The following is a 20,437-nucleotide window of genomic DNA, read 5'->3' on the forward strand; positions in this document are numbered from 1 at the left end:
GCAACTTGCCAACCAAATTCAAATAAACTTTTTTACTGAATTAAACTCAATTTGAGTGATGAATTAGTTAATTCGTCCTTCAACTCTATCAGGAAGGAATTTGTGAGCACTCATTTTCCACCCATTTAATGTTGAGGGATATTGCAATAAATTTAAGAAATTTTTTTGGGGAGGCGCCCCGGGGGGGGGGGGGATGGGCGGTGTTTAAGGGGGAAGAATGGCCTTGAGTGTCATTTTAACAAGAAGCATAGGCCAGCCAACAATTCATCATTGTAACTAAAGGTACTTGTTAAAAATGTCATATGATTGCTGGCAACCTGCAAGAATGTAGGTATTCGTGATGAAAGTGTAAGACAATTTACCAACCACCTTCACCTCATGCACAGAATCTTTTATCATTATATAACTTTTGTAACATTTGTCTAGTACTAATTGGTACTCCTACAATATCATTAATCACTAAGCAGATAATGAGGTCATTGTAACTCATTTTATCAAGTTAAAAAACAAATTAACTTTTATCAAGTCAAGCAACTTGCAAATCAAATGCAAATAAACTTTTATTGAATTAAACTCAAATTGAGTGACGAATTAGTTAATTCATTTTTCAACTCTATGATGCAGGAATTTGAAAGCACTCATTTTCCACCTATTTAATGTCGAGGGATATTGCGATAAATTTGAGAAGAGGGGAAAGAAAAAAGTAAAGAAAAGAATGGCCTAGAGTGTAATTTTAATGACAAGCATAGGCCAGTCAACAATTCATCATTGTAACATATTGATGAAGGTACTTTTTTGTTAAAAGTATTGCAAGAACTTAGGTATTTGCGATGACAGTGCAAGATAATTTACCAACTACCTTGATGTCTTGCACAAAATCTATTATCACTATATGACTTTTGTAACATCTGTTGAGCACTAATTGGTACTCTTGCGGCATTAAGAATCACTGAGCAGATAGGACGTCCTCATAACTCATAAAAGGGGATATTTACAGCGTACAGAAGGCGTCTTACGAATTATGGAGTCCAAGCCCTAACTTCATTCAGTGGGAATAGGTATATACTGTGGTAGACGGAAGCTAGTAGCCTAAACTACCTATCAGACAAGACAGAGGCACTCCAGGACAGCATAACATCCCTAGCAACAGATGGTAAGTCTGCAAGAGTTCAAAATTCAAGGAAACAAGTTCAAGAAGGATTCTAAGAAAAGATGAAGTCCTCCGTCATCAGAATCCAAAACCCAAATTCACAAACCATTTTAGGTCAAGAAAATTTACCTTGTGCGACTTCTAGAGCTACAGACGGTATATCTATTTGGTCCTCGAGCAATCTGTACACATCAATAAGCTACAAACGAAGAATGATTGTCAAACTAAAGCAATATCACAAAACTGAAGAAATTGATATCCATTGATGCTAAAACCAATACAAACCTCCTGAATGTGAAGCTTGGAATCTTCAGTTAGGGCAAGGAGTAGCTGTCTACGTATACCCGCATCGAGGAGAAAAAGTCTAGCTCCATCCTTTATTGTGTCTGTAAGGTCCAACTTTCTTTCAATGCGCCACTGTTTGGACCTTTGCCTGAGAAAACAGATGTCAAAACACGGAGTATTTTAGGATAACTGTTTACTTGTTAATTTACAGCACTAAAGAGAAGAAACAGACCAAATGGCACTTTAGCTAAAAAATGGTATAAACCTGCTCTCTCCTCGCAGTGCTGGGTTGCTGCTCATCTTTGCCACATTCTCCTTTGCTAGAACAATTAGATTCTCAAGACGCTTCCACTGGAAAACACCGTCTTTAAACAAGACCTAACATATGAGGGGAAGGGCAGACTTAAAAGAAAGCTTGAAAATTATTTATTTTACAGTCCATCAGAATTCTATAATCAATCACCATACAACCTCAGCATTGGATGTAACAAAAGAATCAAAACATACACAAACCATAAGCAATGTTTTGCAAGCAACATATTTCATTGGAGCCACCACTTAAATTACTTTAATCACTTCTAATGCAATAAAACAAAGATAAAACAGGCACTGAAAGGTAACAACCCATGCTAGGGGAGAATTTTTCAAAATATGTATTCAATAATTGCAACACATAAAACTACAACACCACCTATAGCAACTTTCCCATATTGTCATAAGTTCACATGATGTACTCAATCTAGCACAGCCAATATTTACTTCTGTTTTTCTGCTGCCACTTGTTCCATTTGCATTTGCAGGGTGACAATTTGGATCGTCACAGTCAGTACATAACTAGTAATTTAGTTGATATTAAACAGGTGAACAAATTCTTCCTCAGAAAATGAAGTGAATGAATAAAAGTTGTTCTCCCCAAAAAAGAAAATTGAAAAAAATCAGTAAGAAGCTGTCAGCATAGCCAGCATATGATGCCAGGGACACTGGTGAGAAGAACAAGACAACTGGTAAGCTAGACAGAGAAAGCAAATGATCTGCCTCTTCAAAAATTTCACACAGAGAAACTAGTACTAGCAAAATTCAAAAGGAAACCAACCAGGGCACTGTTTTCCTGCAAGGAGACAGGAGAAGAAACACAATGCAACTTTGAGATTGAACAAACTACGACCATTAATCTATTTTTTCTTCAGCAATTGCTGCATTTCCTATTTATGTATGGTAAATCGTACGAACCCTTATATTTTGGCCCATCATTGCTCAAGAAGAAAAGCTATTAGTCCCAGCAAATCACCCAATACCATCATTAAGAAGCTAATTTACCAGCAAATGAACCCAACTCTGGTTTCCTCTAAATGAGAAGCTTATTTTTGTTTTTACCATAAAAGTTCCCATCCAAACTTACTTAACTCAAACTTCACAAGGTTGTTACAACATTTCCCAATATATCCAAGAATCCCAGTGCCTCACTTCAATTCCTGGGGAACAAGCATCATATACACTTAGATACAGCAGCAAAAGCAGAATGCAAAGTTTTCCCTTTCAGACCTAAAACAACATTTCAACCTTCCTGATCCAACAAAGTAACTAACACTGTCTCACATGTAGGCAAGAGCATTGAAACACTTCACTATCTGACACATCAAACCATGCCTTCCAAGAAACACATTAGAGGGTTAAATGAATTCCAGAAAATTCTTATATTTGACTTCAGAGAGATTGCTAAGATGGGTGTGGCAGGATGAATTGACAGATGGAGAGGTGGATGAACTACTTGACAGGTTTCTATGATGCTGAAGTGAAGAGAACTCATGGACATGATAGCTTGGTGGCTATAAAAATATGAACAAACATGAACTTTAATGGGATTTGCATTGGCCCAAATTAGGTGCAGGTGGCAGGGCATGAGAATTAATGGATGACAATTAGCAGGCCAATGATTAAGTATGTTTTGTCAAGTTAAAAAAGTCACAAGATATTACATGAAGTGGTATATACATAAATAAGGATTAAACTGTTTCATTTGAGGACTAAAATGAGTGTTTGAGAAAATATTGCAGATCATTCTTTCCCAGACAGTAACTGTATTATCTGGGGTGTCCAAAATACGCCATTGGTAGTAGTCAAAGCAATCTTTTCTTCTTTCCTTCCCTTCATGATTCTCGAAAGAGTAACCCTTCTTCCAGTAAAGAGCACTAAGGAGAATTAATAATAAAGAAGAGCCACAAACAAACCACAAAGCGGGATGCGCAATTTCACAAAATAATACATCCAGCTGTAATTGTTACCGCATGATATAGAAAAGCATCAAGAATTGGTGAAACATAAATTCGTAACATCTGTATCAAGCAACTTAGCAATTAAATTTCACAGGATGCAGTCTCAACAGCTCACAACATGAACGATATGGGGAACAATTAAGCAGGGATATCAGTCCACAGCCATAAGGTCATGCATCAATTGATGGATATAAGGGATTTTTGTCTTTCAATAATCAAATAGAAGAAAAGATAATAATGTGCATTAGAAGATGGCTGTAACATACAGTAAAAGGTTAAACCAAACCTGAATAAGGCGTTCACGTAAAGCAGGGTTAGGATCAGTCAAGAGGCGCTTTGCCACATATGGATAGGCAACCTGGCACAACACAATCCTCAATTACTAGTTTGACAAGTTCTGAGAAATACATCTAGTATGATGAAATAAAGCATTGATCTGCTCCATTCGTCTCTTCCCATTTTCAATAAATATACAGAAGTAAATGGCTTAAATGTTGAATTATGTGTCATAAAACAATACAACCATACAGATTTGGTACAATTATATACCACCAAATGTACAAAAGCTTAAAAAGCACATTATATTAGTTACTGAAGTGTCAATGAGTACAAATTTTATTCATGTTTTGCAAAAATCAAACTTCTTCTCCACCATGAGATACAGAGTGAGCACAGTTATTAACATAAATATACTTGATAAATAACATTTGTTATTATTTTATTATAAGCACAAATAACATATTGTCAACCAGATGTAATACAACTTAAAATAAATTAAGGATGTCGTGCCATGACTATCTTTAAGCTAATATACTTCCTCATCCACTTGACATAATTATTCAAGTAGAATACCAAAAAACTCCTTGTGGTGTGCCGAATGTTCAATTTAACTCCCTCTAGTTTGGAAACCTACACTCTAGCTCCCTGTGATTTCGACTGAATTGAAAATTGAATGGAAAGCATCCAATCTAACAGTATGAGGGTTACACACTTCTGGTGAGAGCTAGACTTGCAATAAATAATATTTAAGAGAAAATGATGCCTGCACTTGCTGAAAGTACCCCTATATGGAGATTAAAAGCTGAAGAAAGAGAGAAGAAGGATTCCAAATCCTTATCCCCGTATTCTCCAAATCAGTCTCCAAATGCTTCTCCTCTCTCGGATCGAAGCTGAAACAGTAAGGGATTACGAGTGAAAATCATTGAATCGTTAGCTTAGAAAATCGTTTAAGGAATGCTAAGGTTAAAATTGCAGAAGGAATGCTAAGGTGAAAATCGTTGAATCGGAGGAATGCTAAGGGATTTCAGATATCAGTACAAGCACAAGGATGAATTTTCCTTGCGATCGACTTCCTATTTTTCTAGAATTCTACACTGATTCTTGAAAGAATTTGGAAATTTCGAATTTAGGGGTTTTTCTTGCTTCCACTCTTTTTCTATCTCTCTCTCATCTTCAATTTGCGAGTCCAAGAATGATGAAAATTTCTCCTGATTTAATCATTTATACAGGGGCAATATTGACTTTTCACGTACAACCGTTAGATTGGATGCTTTTTGTCCAATTTTCAATTTAGTCGAAACCACAGGGAGATATAGTGTAGGTTTCCAAACCAGATAGAGTCAAATTAAACATTCGGTAAACCACAGGAAGCAAGAACATTGGGCATAAACTATTACGAAAAAATAGGTAGATGAAAAGGAATATTCCTCACCTCAAGAAATTTGAAATCTGGCTCCAGTGTCAAACAGATGCCTTCTTGTGTCAACAAAGAACGGATAACAAGGGAAAATCTCTCTGGAATTCTGATGGGATAATTATAAACTAATTGATTAAATTTTCCTGCAGAAACAAAACCTTCTTTAGTATGAAATTTGTTAGCACATTTTCAAAAACTTGTGTAACAGGAAAGAAAGCACCACAGCAGAATGCTTAAAACATTTAAAAAGAAAGATGACTCATTGATATCGCTCACCGTTGGACTGTCTCTTTCCAAATATTTTACATGATTCTTGCTATTGCATTAAGTTTGAGTATAATTTCAAATCATATAGCTACTTTTCCAGGTTCCATTGAAATAGAAAAGTTTAAAAAGGTTAATTGAGGTACAGTAGACCAATAATTTTGCAGTTATTTAGCCAGCTGCAGGCTAAATTAGGAAAAGGAATCTTGCATCTGCTTCGCCCATCAGATGACAAATTTTAATCAAGACTAACAGCAGAAACTAGTAAACCTCATGACCTGGAACTCTATGGGAAGTATGTTTCTTTAGGTCAACCACGTTGATCTGCATGCAATTCAAGAGGATGTTTAGCAGAATATTTTCTGCTGCTGCAGAGATGAGGGACGAGTTATGCATGCTTAAGCTTGCCCTTTCAAAATGAAGGAACCTTAATCCTGCAGCAGTAGCCCAATGCAATTGGGTGAATCCTTGGTCTCATACAATAAAACTTATCGAAACAATAAATTTAAGCCCCTTTCCTGTAATCCCCTTTGAAACTCTGACACAGTATCTTGTGGGCAAATCAGGGAAATGTACACATCAAAAGTAACAGTACTTCATTGCATGTTTGTCACATCCAAAGAGACAATTCGCAAAGGCATGACAGAATAGAAGACAAGATATACCTGTCACACTTCTGAAATTGAAGTCAGCAAGTCCTTTTTCAAGTGAATTCTGCCAAATTGCTTCAAGAGCTGGAATGATTGGGGATACATCAGTTCCACTAGCCAGAAAACCGAGCCTGGTAAAATCGTTTGCCATCTCAGCATAATCCTCATTTACAGCATGTACGACAGCATCTATCAAAATCTGTTTGTTTTGCTGGAAAAAAGTAAAAGGATAACGCATTGAAAAAAGCTCCCTAGGCTCAGCTAATGGTAACAATGAAACGAATGAAAGTTCTACAGAGAACAATTGTACATGACACAAATAGGGGTGTAAATTAACCAAGCTACTCAACTTGGGCTTGCGAGTAGCTTAGTCAAAGGCTTGACTCAAACTTGGTCAATGCCGAGTTTGAGTCAAGCTCGAGCTACTTCATAAGGTATTCACATCTAGTATGATTAGGTGAAACCAAAGCTCGGATACTCATGAACCATATCAAGTAGTGCATTTATAATATAATTTTAAATTATTTATCGCGAAATCACATTTATAGGTAAGATAATTATGAAATTTACCAAAAAACTGAGCTTAACTCAATTGAACGTGATTGAGCTCGATTAAACTCAATTGAGCTGGATTTGCTGTTGTGTCACATGATAATAGGTTAGCATTAGAATTGATCTGTACATTCAAGAAATACAGGAATGATAAAGAAGCATGTAAGGGAGAGATATTTTTCACAGAATTGTAAGATGAAACTCAATATATTTCCCGAAAGTGCTCTTTTTTCTCACAAGGAGAAAGCTTATACAAGCATACTCTCCTTTAACCAATGGAATAAGACAGTAAAAGCTCAAGTAACGGGACGCTCCAGAAAAAGAGCTTTATCTTAAAATGTTCTATCAGTAGAAAGATACGTATAAAAATTGTCAATGACACCATTCGGTACTGCCTGTGGTTCTATGATAAACTTTCTTAGACTAAGTACCACAATAGATCCACCACTGTAATTTCCGTCCTTTGGTCAAAATGAAATCCAGAAGGAACATGTAATGAAACCTTAATGATAAGAGTCATGTAGAACCACTAAAGAAATATATGCATAAATGGTATTATTTGGTTAATCAAGCAAGTTAGGATGCTGTGCACTCACAACATAGTAGATCAGCACCGCTGAAGAACCCAAAAAAAAAAAAAAAATCTAGGCAAGGACCAGCTAGTTTGACATGGTAATTTCAAATCATTTAGGAAGTCATGCTGGTGCAGGTATGGTGAAGCTCCTAAAATTACAATTTCAAGCCCCAAAAAAAAATCTTCAAAAATGTGTAAAGATATATTAAATTACAATATATCTAAGTTATAGCATGTTTAACCACTTAATAGTTAATTATATTGACTGATATTGAGTTTCAGTGAGTTCAAGCTGATTTCCAAATATGCAGGTTGCAGCTTTTAATGTCCTTTCCGACTGCCATAAGCTCCTGCTATCCCCAAGTCAGAGTCCAAGTAATTTGTTTGTGATAATGCAAGACATAGGTTTTCCAGTAATTATCTTCAGTTAAGATCACCACATCATTTCAGTGAAACATCCATTATATGGCAGTCGGAAAGGACCATTGAAAGCTACAATAGTTCTCACAAGATTAATTGCATGTCATGGATATTTCAAAATGCTCAAGGACTTCATTTCTAAGACTGAAGATTTGGAAGGAATATCAAGAAAGCTAGTAATATCGGTTTGCCAAAGACTTATAGCCGTCTAAGATCACAGCTCTCCCAGATGCAAACCTCATTACTGAGAACAAAATATTCATAAGAGCCATTTGCACGTGTGAAAATAAGCTCCGATTTGTCAAACTTCCTGAGCATTCCTTTTATGGCAACAGCTAACACATTTGCATCAAATTCCTTTTGTGCACAGAAACCCCATGTAACTGCAAAAGATTTCTCTTCAAGACGCAAAAATACACCTTAAGCATAAGAGACATCACAATCTAAATTCTTTCCTACAACCAATCATAATAACCATGCGATTTCAGTAGTTGGGAGGAGTTACTCCTTGAAGGCTTTATGTGGTGTCCACAGTAAGTTCAAAATCTCCAAATCCAAACACTTTCAAATCAATAAGGATCTGTGCTCATGAAACCACCAATAACCAGTGGGGCTGGTGGCGTACTAAGTGGTTCTCGTGGTTGCATGATAATAACTAGAATTTGTTGCCACAGAAAATACAAAATTTCAAAGTTGGAAAGTGGCCATCTCAGCTACTGTTGGCTCATGCTCAAACAAAGTGTACACATCTTAATTATTCAGACTTTATTGTGGAGGCTGATTCTAAGTGATGATCTGCATTATGCATAAAAATGCTTAGGGCATGGAGCATCCAGAATATTGAAGGTAAACTCAACCTATCCTTGAGGGAGATGAGTAAACCTTTTAACAAGCAAAACCTTTGCTACCCTGATGACCATTGACTCTTAAAATAAATATAACTTTCTACCTCTGATATTGATCCAATTTGCACAAAAGATATCTAAAATGATTCTATACACTGTAAACAAAAAGCAAGATACCTGAAGTCAAAAGCCTTTAAAAAAAAGCAAAATTACCAATCTTTTATAGAGAAAAACCCAGGAAACCTTAACTTCTATGAGCTCCCAGGTAGGCTGCTTAGTGTGCAAAACTCATGAACACTAAAAACCAATTTGCTTTCATTAATCATTTGTTGGTTACATCATTTACTTGGCTTAAATTGCAAACTGTAGCCAGTGGCATCTATTATTGCACACTGGAGGAATGGCTGAGAAGTTCACTGAAAACATTTATCTATGTCAAAGAAACACTCCAACATATAAAGACAGAAGGACATTAAAATATTTTGACTTTTTAACAAAGCAATAAGATGTGAGAATAAGGGAAGAGGAGGGCAGCCAGGAAAAGAAGAGATAAGAAAGAAACTGGAAGAAATGTTGTAACTATTTCCAAGGATCTTAGATGCATCAGATGATATAGATGAGTTATTCCTTTTCCATATCAAAACTTGATATAGAACTGAGAAGAAAAGGTAATGGGACACAGTGCAAAATGATACAGAAGGTGCAAAATGATACAGAAGGACATAAAACTTTACAAAAGAGCCACATCCATTTCACAATTGTAGACCACATCCAATTCATAATGGTAGACCACCTCAGATTCCTACGAGACACCAGAAAGTTGATCAATATTGAAGATGACATATTGCTATTAAACGGTCTGAATATAGCAAGTCATGCTTTTCATGCTTGGAAAAGGAAGAAAGAGGCGTGATACAATTCATTTTACTTGATATCAGGAGAACATATATCATCTTCTTATTTCAAGCAGATGCAGAAGAATATATGTATATTACCTGACTAAGCACAGCAACATTCCCAAAATCGACATATGCTATACGTCCATCACGCAAAGCAAAAACATTTCCTGGGTGTGGATCACCATGGAATAGACCAAACTCCAGCAACTGTCTCAAGGCAGCACTTACTCCAACAGTCAAGAATCCATCTATGTCAATTCCCGCCTCCTTGATAGCCTGCATAACATTGAATATATCTAAGAAGCCTCTAAAGAACAGTAACATAACATACATCTGCAAAGGATTTGCAATCAAACCTGTGGATCAGTGCATCGGATCCCATCAATCCATTCCATTACCAAGACATGTGAACCAGAAAGCTGTCGGTAAACCCCGGGAATTTTAACAGTGGGATCATCTTTAAAGTTTTCTAGGAAATCTTCAATATTGCGAGCCTCCTGGAAGGAAGAAAGTAAAACCACTTGAAAAGAATCCAAAGAAATCAAATCTGACATGGAGTTGAATATGATTAAGTGTTGAAAATCTAGAATATCTTTTTCTATGTATATCCCATGATTTCTGCTATATCCCATGATTTCTGCTCTATTTTAGGATAGAATAATTTACTCCTAATGTATTTTAGGATAGAATAAATTAGCTCCTAATTTTTAGGAAATTACAGATTTCATGGAATTGACAAAAGTCAAATTCCATTTGTATAAATGTTGTACAGAGTCCAGAACAAAAGATATGACAGAACAATTCAGTTCTTCTTTTTGTTCATGGTATCAGAGCTTTTGCTCTTGGGACCTCTTCTTGTCAGCCTTCATTGCTGAGTGCTTTCCTCTTTTCAAGTCTTTATTGCCAAGTGCAATTTCCAGCCTTCATTGCTGATTTTTTTTTCATTAGGCCTTCATTGCCAATTTTTCTTTGAAACCTCCACCATGTCTGAAACTGAAACATCAGAAATCCACTCCAATACCAAATCAGAAGAGACCTCAAATATTCCACAAACAGGGGATTTGCAGAGTATCCAGGCAGCCTACAGGCTCAACGGGAAAAACTATTTCAAGTGGTCACAATTTGTTCAAACATTTCTCAAAGGAAAGGGCAAAATCAGCCACTTGCATGGAACTGGACCGAAAAAGAGAGATCCTAAATTCGCTGCTTGGGATGAAGAGGATTCTATGGTCATGTCATGGCTGTGGAACTCCATGTTACCTGAAATAAGTGATACTTGCATGTTCCTACCAACAGCTCAAGATATATGGACTACTATTCGACAGACCTATTCAAAGGCAGGAGATGCTGCCCTAATCTATGAGATCAAAACAAAGATCTCAGCCACTAAACAGGGCAACCTTTCTGTTACTCAATATGCCAACCTTCTGCAAAATCTATGGCAGGAACTGGACCAATATCGGTGTGTTCAGATGGTGTGTAGTGAAGATGCAGCCACCTTGAAAAACTTTATCGAAAAGGATAGAGTTTATGACTTCCTTGCAGGTCTGAATGTGGAATTTGATCAGGTCAGAATCCAGATATTGGGGAAGGAAAGATTATCATCTCTGAATGAGACAATATCATTGATTCGAGCTGAAGAGAATAGGCGAGAAGTCATGTTAGAGCCTAAAACATTAGAAGGCTCAGCAATGATTTCTACAAAGTCAAATAAAGACACAATTTGGTGCACGTACTGCAAAAAATCACGCCATACGCGAGATGATTGCTTCAAACTCCATGGGAAGGAACAAGTCCTTAGTCGTAAAGGAGGATTCAAAGGGGGAAAAGTCCACTTAACTGCTGGAGAAGACCAAACACAAGAAAAATCCAACCAGGCTGGTATGGGAGAATTCAAGAAAGAAGAAATCGAAAAGCTAAGAAACCTCCTAAATTCCCTTGAAAAGTCCTCTAGTACGTGTTCATTGGCTCAATCAGGTAAGTACCTTAACTCTTATGCTTTAAGTGTCTCAAGCATGTCTTCTCTAGGCTCTTGGGTCATCGACTCAGGAGCTACTGACCATATGACTCACAGCCCAATCAGATTTAGAACATACAACCCATGTCCTGGAAATAGAAAAATTACTGTTGCGGATGGATCTCCTATAACTGTTGCAGGCCAAGGGACAGTAAATCTATCAAATTCTTTGTCCCTAAATAATGTGTTGCATGTCCCAAAATTGTCCTCCAATCTCATATCCATCCATCAAATTACCAAAGATCTGAACTGTAGAGTAATTTTCTATTCTACTCACTGTGTTTTTCAGGATTTGGTTACGGGGAGGACGATTGGACTTGCTAAGGTGAATGATGGGCTTTATTACCTTGAGGAGATGAGTGGCAACAAGGAGAACAAAAATCAGTTATCCCTCACCTGCTCCTCAAATAATAAATCTGAAATTTGGCTTCATCATTTCCGTCTTGGTCATCCATCTTTTATTCTACTTAAAAGCATGTTTCCTTCACTTTTCAAGAATGAAGATGTTAGTAGTTTTCATTGTGATACATGTGAAATTGCTAAGCATCATAGACTATCATTTCCATTGAGTAATACAAGATCTACTAGACCTTTCTCTTTGATACATACTGATATTTGGGGGCCTTGTAGAATTTCTAGTATTTCTGGAGCAAAATGGTTTGTCACATTCATTGATGATTGTACTAGAACTACTTGGTTATTTCTTATGAAAGAAAAATCAGAAGTAAGCAGTATTTTTCCAATGTTTCATAAAATGATTTGTACACAATTTGGAAGTTTGATTAAAAGAGTAAGATCTGATAATGCAAGAGACTATTTTAATCAAATTCTCTCATCTTTTTTCCAAAAAGAGGGTATAATACATGAGTCATCTTGTGTAGATACACCCCAACAAAATGGGATTGCTGAACGAAAAAATAGACATTTACTCAATGTGACTCGAGCAATTTTGTTTCAACATAAAGTTCCAAAAACTTTTTGGGGGGAGGCTGTTTTAACTGCTGCACATTTGATAAATAGAGTACCTTCAAAAGTACTAAATAATCAAAGTCCCATTGCTGCTCTTTCTGTTTTTTACCCTGATTTTAATGTCTCTTGCACATTGTCACCAAAAGTGTTTGGTTGTATTGCTTTTGTACATGTTCATGCACACCAAAGAGGGAAACTTGATCCAAGAGCTTTAAAATGTATTTTTGTGGGATACTCAAACACAAAGAAAGGATATAAGTGTTATCATCCTCCTTCAAAAAAATTTTTTACCTCCATGGATGTCACATTTGTTGAAAATGAACCTTATTCTCAAAGTAACAATCCTCATCCCCAGGGGGAGAGTTCTTGGGAAGATAAGGAATTTCTCCTTGATCTTCAAAGTCCTACACTAAACTTAAAGTCTTTCAAGCCTGACCATACACCAAATTCTAAAGGAGAACATACTAGCAGTGAACCTGAACCTGAATTTGAAGTTGAACATGCCAGTAAAGAAATTGAACCTGATCTTGCAGCTGAGGGAAAATCTGGTTTAAATCCAACTACACCACTCAAGGTCTACTCAAGGAAGAAAGTTCATATTTCTGAACCTGTGCAAATCCAAGAATCTGAACCACAATCAGGTACTGAAAATTCTGTTCCTTTGTGTGTTCAATCTGACTCTGCTCCTTGTGAATTTATTGATTTAGACCTGCCTATTGCTGTTCGAAAAGGAACACGAGAATGCACTAAGCACCCAATCTCAAATTTCGTGTCTTTCCATAGACTCTCTCCACAACATAAAACTTTCCTTACCACCATCAACTCCATTTCAATCCCACAAACACTACAAGAGGCACTTAGAAATAAGAACTGGTTACATGCTATGAAAGAGGAAATGAATGCCCTAGAGAGAAATAAGACTTGGGAAATTGTAAACCTGCCCAAAGGAAAGAAAACAGTGGGGTGTAAATGGGTGTTTACTTTGAAATATAGAGCTGATGGTTCATTAGAAAGGCATAAAGCTCGGTTGGTTGCAAAAGGATATACACAGACATATGGGATAGATTACCAAGAGACCTTTGCACCCGTTGCAAAAATGAATACTGTGCGTGTTCTTTTGTCTTTAGCCGCTAACTTTGGTTGGTGTTTACAGCAATTTGATGTTAAGAATGCATTCTTACATGGGGATTTAGAAGAAGAGGTGTACATGGAACCCCCACCGGGTTTCAATGAAATGTTTTTTGAAAAGAAAGTGTGCAGGTTAAAGAAAGCTTTATATGGATTAAAACAATCGCCAAGGGCTTGGTTCGGAAGATTTACTAAAGTGATGCTAGCAATGCAATACAAACAAAGTCAAGGAGATCATACTTTGTTCATAAAATATTCAAAAGGAGGTGTTACAGCTCTACTTGTATATGTAGATGACATCATCATCACCGGGAATGATCCAATTGAAAGAGAAACACTCAAAAAGTGCTTAGCAAAGGAGTTTGAAATTAAAGAACTAGGGAGGCTGAAGTATTTTTTAGGCATTGAGGATAGCACAGTAGATAAGGGAAGATATCAGCGGTTGGTTGGGAAACTGATATACTTGTCCCATACAAGGCCGGACATAGCATTTGCTGTAAGTGTAGTAAGCCAATTTATGCATGATCCAAGAGAGAAACACTTGCAGGCTGTCAATAGAATTCTATCCTACCTCAAAGGGACACCAGGTAGAGGAATTTTGTTCAAGAAAAATGAAGGATTGCTCATAGAGGCATATACTGATGCTGATTATGCAGGTTCTGTTGTAGATCGTAGATCAACTTCAGGATATTGTACATTTCTTGGTGGGAACCTAGTGACATGGCGGAGTAAGAAGCAATCGGTTGTTGCAAGATCAAGTGCGGAAGCAGAGTTTAGAGCTATGGCTCATGGAGTTTGTGAATTGCTATGGCTCAAAATAATACTTGATGATCTTAAAATCAAGTGGGAAGGACCTATGAAACTCTATTGCGACAACAAGTCTGCCATCAACATTGCACACAATCCAGTGCAACATGATCGCACAAAGCACATCGAAGTTGATAGACATTTTATTAAAGAAAAGCTGGACAGTGGCATGATTTGCACTCCATATGTAGCATCAAATAATCAATTGGCAGATGTCTTAACTAAGGGAATGCCAACTTCCAACTTTGAAGACATTACATGCAAGATGGGAATGGAAAATATCTATTCACCATCTTGAGGGGGAGTGTTGAGATCTAGAATATCTTTTTCTATGTATATCCCATGATTTCTGCTATATCCCATGATTTCTGCTCTATTTTAGGATAGAATAATTTACTCCTAATGTATTTTAGGATAGAATAAATTAGCTCCTAATTTTTAGGAAATTACAGATTTCATGGAATTGACAAAAGTCAAATTCCATTTGTATAAATGTTGTACAGAGTCCAGAACAAAAGATATGACAGAACAATTCAGTTCTTCTTTTTGTTCATTAAGTACTCTTTTTTAAGCTCCAAATCAAAAGAGCAATGATTAAAATAAAAAAAAAAACTAAGGATGAAATATGTCAGAAGAATTTCGCATGTCATGTCTATTTGTTAAGGTGCTTAATGAAAATTTCATTCATCTCTGTATCCATAGATAACTTAATTCACTAACTTAATGGACAACCTAAACAAATAAGACTAGTTTTGTAATGGTTGCGAAATTGAAACACAAGACTAATCTAAAAACTATGAAGTCCACACCAGGAAGACAAGTTGAAAAGCAAACAAAACTTTGAACAGTAAAATGCAACGATTTATGCAAAATTTACTTTAGCTTCTACCGTTAGTTTCACATGAAAAACACTGCTACTTCAAGTGCAATTTGTTACATCCCAAGTCTGCAAGTCTCACAAATCTTTCATCACGTCACTTCTTTTCTTTGTTTTATCTTTCTTGTTCTTTTTTTTTTATTGGTTTTTCCTGGGGGCAAAGTGTGGTGGACAATGTCTTAAATATCGTGGAGGGAGGTAAAAGTTGTAGAAGAAGATTGTAACCATTTTACACCTCTAGAAAATATTAACCTCCCAATGCCTAAAATCATCAAATATACAATGCTTTTATTCTATCTAAAAGCCATATTCTTCTTATTTTTTGGTGTCAAGCCGAGAGAGTTCTGCAAAAATACCAAAGTGTAATCAAGCTCCTCCAGAAGCTTCTCGCCAAATTCATCAACTATAAGCTCTGCATTGCAACCCAGCTTTTGTAAACTGATGCCATTCAAGAATGATGCCAGGGTCCGGAAAAGGAAAAGATCTCGATATATAATAGGCTCTATCTCAGGTCTTTGCACCTACAAGAACAGTAATGACATACCATTAGACTGCCGTCCTAACTGCAGGTATTGGGCAATTTCATCTTCAATCACATCAGTACAAGGTGCACAAGTCAACCGTAAAGCATCAAGTGGGGAAAGCAAGACATCATGTACTACAAATACATGACAATAAGAAAAGGTAAAGACGGCATGCTAAATTGGCAAAGGACATATAAAAACCACTTAAGAATAAACAAAAAGATACATTCAACAAACTGATTCATGAGGATTGTAGAACATGAGCTAATTTTAAGAAATCAGAAAATGAGAAAAACAATCAAATCTAAACAAGCTACTGCCAAATCCAATTATAAAGTGTGAAATAAACATCAACAAGCATATGTATACACAATCAGTATACAATGACGGTCACTATTGGTAACTTCTGAACTTTTCCAGCATGTGATCATATCTTACACTCTGGACTAATAACTGTTAATACGATTAAGAACTTCAACACTACCACCAATGGGAGGATGACCAAAAATAAAAAATGGATCAATCTCAGCTACCGTCTTATAAGAAATCATATGTCAGAGTAAGTAATAAGAAAACCTACAAGCACAGCCTCTCAAAATGGAGTTGGAACAAGTTTCATGCTATCAGATAAAACTAAAAGCTGGCATGTCTAATGTAAACCAAAAGAGAAACTGAAAGATGTAAGAACATAGATAAATTTCAAGAATCAGGAGGAATATCAGAGAACCTTAATTGCAACATCCTCTCCGGAGGCACACAAAGTAGCTCGGTAAACCTGACCCAAACTAGCTGCTGCTATAGTCTCTGATGAAATTTTGCTGAAAACAGCTTCAAGAGGTTGACCTAATTCCTCTTCTATGATGTTAAAAGCAACCTAAATCATTTTCAATGACATGCAGCTCAAAGAAAAAGGATTGTTCCAAATTCACCAAGTACGGGAAGAAATCACAAAGCACATACCTGGTCGGGAAAAGGAGGAACATCATCTTGAAGAATGCAAAGTTCATTCATGTAATCTTCTCGAATTATATCAGGCCTGTTTGCAAGGACCTGTTTGAATATAGATAAACAAAGAATATCAACTAAAAATACATTGGACAAATAAATGAAGGTTGCATTTCATTCCAGAATAATAATTCAGTGTTACAACTTGAATAGCAAAAATCTCAAATATTCAATGCAAGTGCGTCTCAAACTCAAAGCAGTCAGAAATCCATCAATCACATAGCTTATGCCGTATTCTTTGAGGCCAAATTTAAAACGTGTTAAAATCCAAACACGACAAATCCTGAAATCTAACGTGTTATTCTCATCCATTCATCTGAAGGCAAAAGAGTGGGAAAACAATAAAACATAACACCAGCCGTCTTATATATTCTAAGCCACCTGAATAAAAATTTAACTACAAGATTTATACCATGGGCAACAGTCAAAAAGAAAAACAGATTGAGTATGGCTAGTTTAACCTTTGAATCAGGCTAAGGGTCATGTGATGTGTGCTGGTACCCAAAAACAATGAATGAAATTAGCAACTAATGATGGTTTCTTAAACCCTTCATTTCGGCGGGAGGAAAGGGAGAGAAATAGAAGATTGGGGAAAAAATTTGAGTACTCTCTCATTAATGAGTTTAAATTGGAGAAAAAATAGTAGATTGGGGAGAAAGTGTGACTACTCTCTATTTCTTCCCACTAACTGCTCTCTGTTTCTTTCCTTCCTTTTCTTCCCACAAGTGGAAGAAATGAAGAGAGGTTGGTTTTGTAAAGTTAAAATTTTGGCAATGCCATTTTGTCCATCAAACAAAGAATTAAATCTTTTCTCTTTTCGTCCTCAAAACTCTCAAACACAGAAAAGAAAGTTAAAGCAAATTCCTTCTTTTCTTTTCTCTCCTGATGTCTCCATGCATGTGGTGGTTACAATCTACTCCTTTTAACTTCATCCAAGATTATCTTTCAAGCAACAACATACAAGATGAGAGAAAAAATAAATACATCTCTCACGTTCCCCAGCAAAATGTCAATAGAAGATTATGTTTAGCTTGCTGGTAACTATAGTGACAAACAAGACGCAACATTCAACAGTCCAAAGCAACATAAGCATTTCATTTAGTAAAGTACCATCAATTATCCACTCCAAGTGCAGCCTTTCATTAGTTTCCATCTACTTCGTCCTTCTAAAAATCAGGAACATACAAAACTTGATCAAGATGAGCTCAGACTTCAAAAAGTCCTTTGCCACTACTTATCAAGATGAGTTCACTTTCACATTTTTGAACTTTGACAAATAAGAGATCAATAATATCTAGGAATTCTCTCATTTTTCTCAATTCATATTTTCTGCTTATATTGACCAGCTGATCTAGAGAAAAAGAAATACCAGATTATATGAGCAGTTTAAGCAAGTAATCCCCGACTCATGCAGGATGAATACACCAAGAACTCTGCAGGCATAAGAAAGCAAGTAAATCATCTATTAAAATAAAGCAAAACAAACCTGTCCAGCTTTGATAAAAGAAGGTCCGAGATCACAGAGAAGATTTCTTAGCTGGCTGGCGCGAAATGGAACCACTTCTTCATCACGACCAACGAAATAATCATACACTAATGTAGACCAATAAAGGCCTAACTTCCATACTATCTCCACCCCGCGACCAATGAGTGACAATATTGCGCCTCTTGACTCCAATACCTTATCCCTCACCTGAACGACCACACAACCATTACATCGCAGACCAGGATCATAGGCGAAATTAATACATACGACCAGTATATTAAACAGAAGAAGCCGGCAACTATAAAAGCATGATTCACACCATATTTACCGCTAGAAACTTGCAATAAGCTAGAAATCCAATACTAATCTTAAAACGGTTGACTGATGGTAATAAACTACAGTAAAAAAAAAATCAAACAAAAACCCACGAAAACCAAAACAGAGAAAATTACTGACAATGATACTCTTTGATGGTATTGAAAAAGGTGTTATCCTGAGCTATCCATTATCAAGTAGTACGTTCTTTCATTAATTTCCACAAGATATGAAACCAAATTAAAAGAAAAGCAAAACTACATAGTGTGAATTTGCGCATATTCCAAGCATTGAAAATGGTTATCAAAAGTACACTCCAATTTCCAGAAAACCGGAACAAATAAAAATCAACAATACAAAGTAAATCTTCGTACTGTTTGGGGAGAGTACTTGCGAAACGGAATGCAAACGCCGCGCTCAAAATCAAGCTGCTCCAAGGCCGTATTCCCGTTACCAGCACTACTAGGCTTTCCATTTCCGGCAGCCATTGCAACCGTCTCGGTCTCCGCCGACGAAGTTCTTGTTGTTGCCAAAGTATTATTGTTGATTTTATCACTTTTGCTATTACTACCAGTTCTATAGCCTGTGTTATTCGCCGCCGCCAAATTTGATATCCGGCGGCGGAGCTTCTTCTGAATCGGCTGAGAAAAGTGGAGACTTTTGTTGATTGTTTGTCGGATTGGATTGGAATTCCACCTCGGAGAAAGGAAATTGTTGTTAGGATGGTTTGTGGAAACGGTCAGCTCCATTTTCGAAGGTGGCTTGGATAATGAATTACATCAAAGGAGGAAAGTAGCCGAATGATTGTGTGTGTGTGTGTCTTTTTTTTTTTTTGTGGATAATGATGAAAAAACTTGCGTGGCTCTGGGATGGTTTTGGTCGTTGGAAGCCATTTAAGTTGTGTGCTTGCTTGTTTGTTTGTGTATTAACGACTTGAGTCGATTGAGGGGGAATGGAAGGGGGAAATAGGGGGTAACAGATACCATTGAGTTTGTTTGGAAAAGAATTTATTTGGATGATTTATTTGATCTAGTTATTGTAGCACTTTTTGTGATGTGATGTATGTGAGATAAAAAGGTGATTGAAAATTGTGTGTATGATACAAGCAAAACAAAATCTGAAATTTTTATTCCAAATTCTTGTTGTCCAAACAAACTCAATGGTTTTAGGAAGATTCTTGTAGGTTTTTCATTTGGAGCAACAATCTATTTCTTTAATTGGCAAACCGTGTACGGGAAGGACCGTCAAACCTTAAATTTTATTAATAATATAAAAAAGGGATAATTGCAGAAACCTCCCTGAGGTTTCTGACACCATCACTCACCGCCCTTATAATTTAGAAAATAGCACTTACCACCCTTGAACTTAAGGTTTGTGTTGCAGATTCAGTCCATGCCAGAAAAGTTACCATTAAAAATTTTTTTTAAGGAGTGAGTTGAGAAATTTGTACCAGATTTGCTCTTCATGCTACTTGCCAAGTTGTATTAACAGAGAAATGACAAAATATGAAAAGCTATTTAGAATTAGCAAAATTCAAGGGGTGTAAGTGTAATTGAATGAAATTTATCAACAATACATGAAACAACGATGGATACTAACAGCTAGTTAAATGACTAGATATCCAGGTTCTTGCAGCAAAGTTTATAAAGAATACACGTCACTTTTAAAACTCTCTATTAGTAATATGAACAGTTATTTATA

The 20,437-nt window shown here is 36.4% G+C and overlaps 1 protein-coding gene across 3 annotated transcripts; it reads right to left on the reverse strand.

The window, feature by feature from the left end:
• Positions 1-704: 704 nt before the first annotated feature.
• On the reverse strand, positions 705-19,622 carry LOC113779265 (protein ACTIVITY OF BC1 COMPLEX KINASE 1, chloroplastic). Of its 3 annotated transcripts, XM_027324805.1 has the most exons (14): positions 19,111-19,622; positions 18,422-18,628; positions 16,891-16,980; positions 16,658-16,804; positions 15,763-15,927; positions 9,965-10,105; positions 9,705-9,884; positions 6,334-6,529; positions 5,420-5,547; positions 3,995-4,066; positions 1,701-1,813; positions 1,436-1,583; positions 1,280-1,349; positions 705-1,159 (listed from the first exon to the last, which is right to left on the reverse strand). In XM_027324805.1, exons 1-14 carry the CDS (start codon positions 19,483-19,485, stop codon positions 1,095-1,097), a joined length of 2,097 nt encoding a protein of 698 aa, XP_027180606.1. In that variant the 5' UTR covers positions 19,486-19,622; the 3' UTR covers positions 705-1,094. The 3 variants fall into 3 exon arrangements, with proteins under 3 accessions (XP_027180606.1, XP_027180607.1, XP_027180608.1); XM_027324806.1 differs by lacking the exon at positions 16,658-16,804 and having other exon boundaries at positions 19,111-19,621; XM_027324807.1 differs by lacking the exons at positions 18,422-18,628; positions 19,111-19,622 and adding an exon at positions 18,305-18,379.
• Positions 19,623-20,437: the final 815 nt, after the last annotated feature.

Source organism: Coffea eugenioides, chromosome 8 (assembly GCF_003713205.1).
Source record: "Coffea eugenioides isolate CCC68of chromosome 8, Ceug_1.0, whole genome shotgun sequence".
NCBI classification, from domain to species: Eukaryota; Viridiplantae; Streptophyta; class Magnoliopsida; order Gentianales; family Rubiaceae; genus Coffea; species Coffea eugenioides.

Bases quoted from the DNA above. Each gene is read 5' to 3' on its own strand.
- LOC113779265 (XM_027324805.1), bottom strand. From the start codon at position 19,485: ATGGAGCTGACCGTTTCCACAAACCATCCTAACAACAATTTCCTTTCT. The intron at 18,629-19,110 runs GTACGAAGATTT...GTGGTCGTTCAG, and splicing joins GCAAGTACTCTCCCCAAACA to GTGAGGGATAAGGTATTGGA. The intron at 1,350-1,435 runs GTTTGTATTGGT...CTTCGTTTGTAG, and splicing joins CCAAGCTTCACATTCAGGAG to CTTATTGATGTGTACAGATT.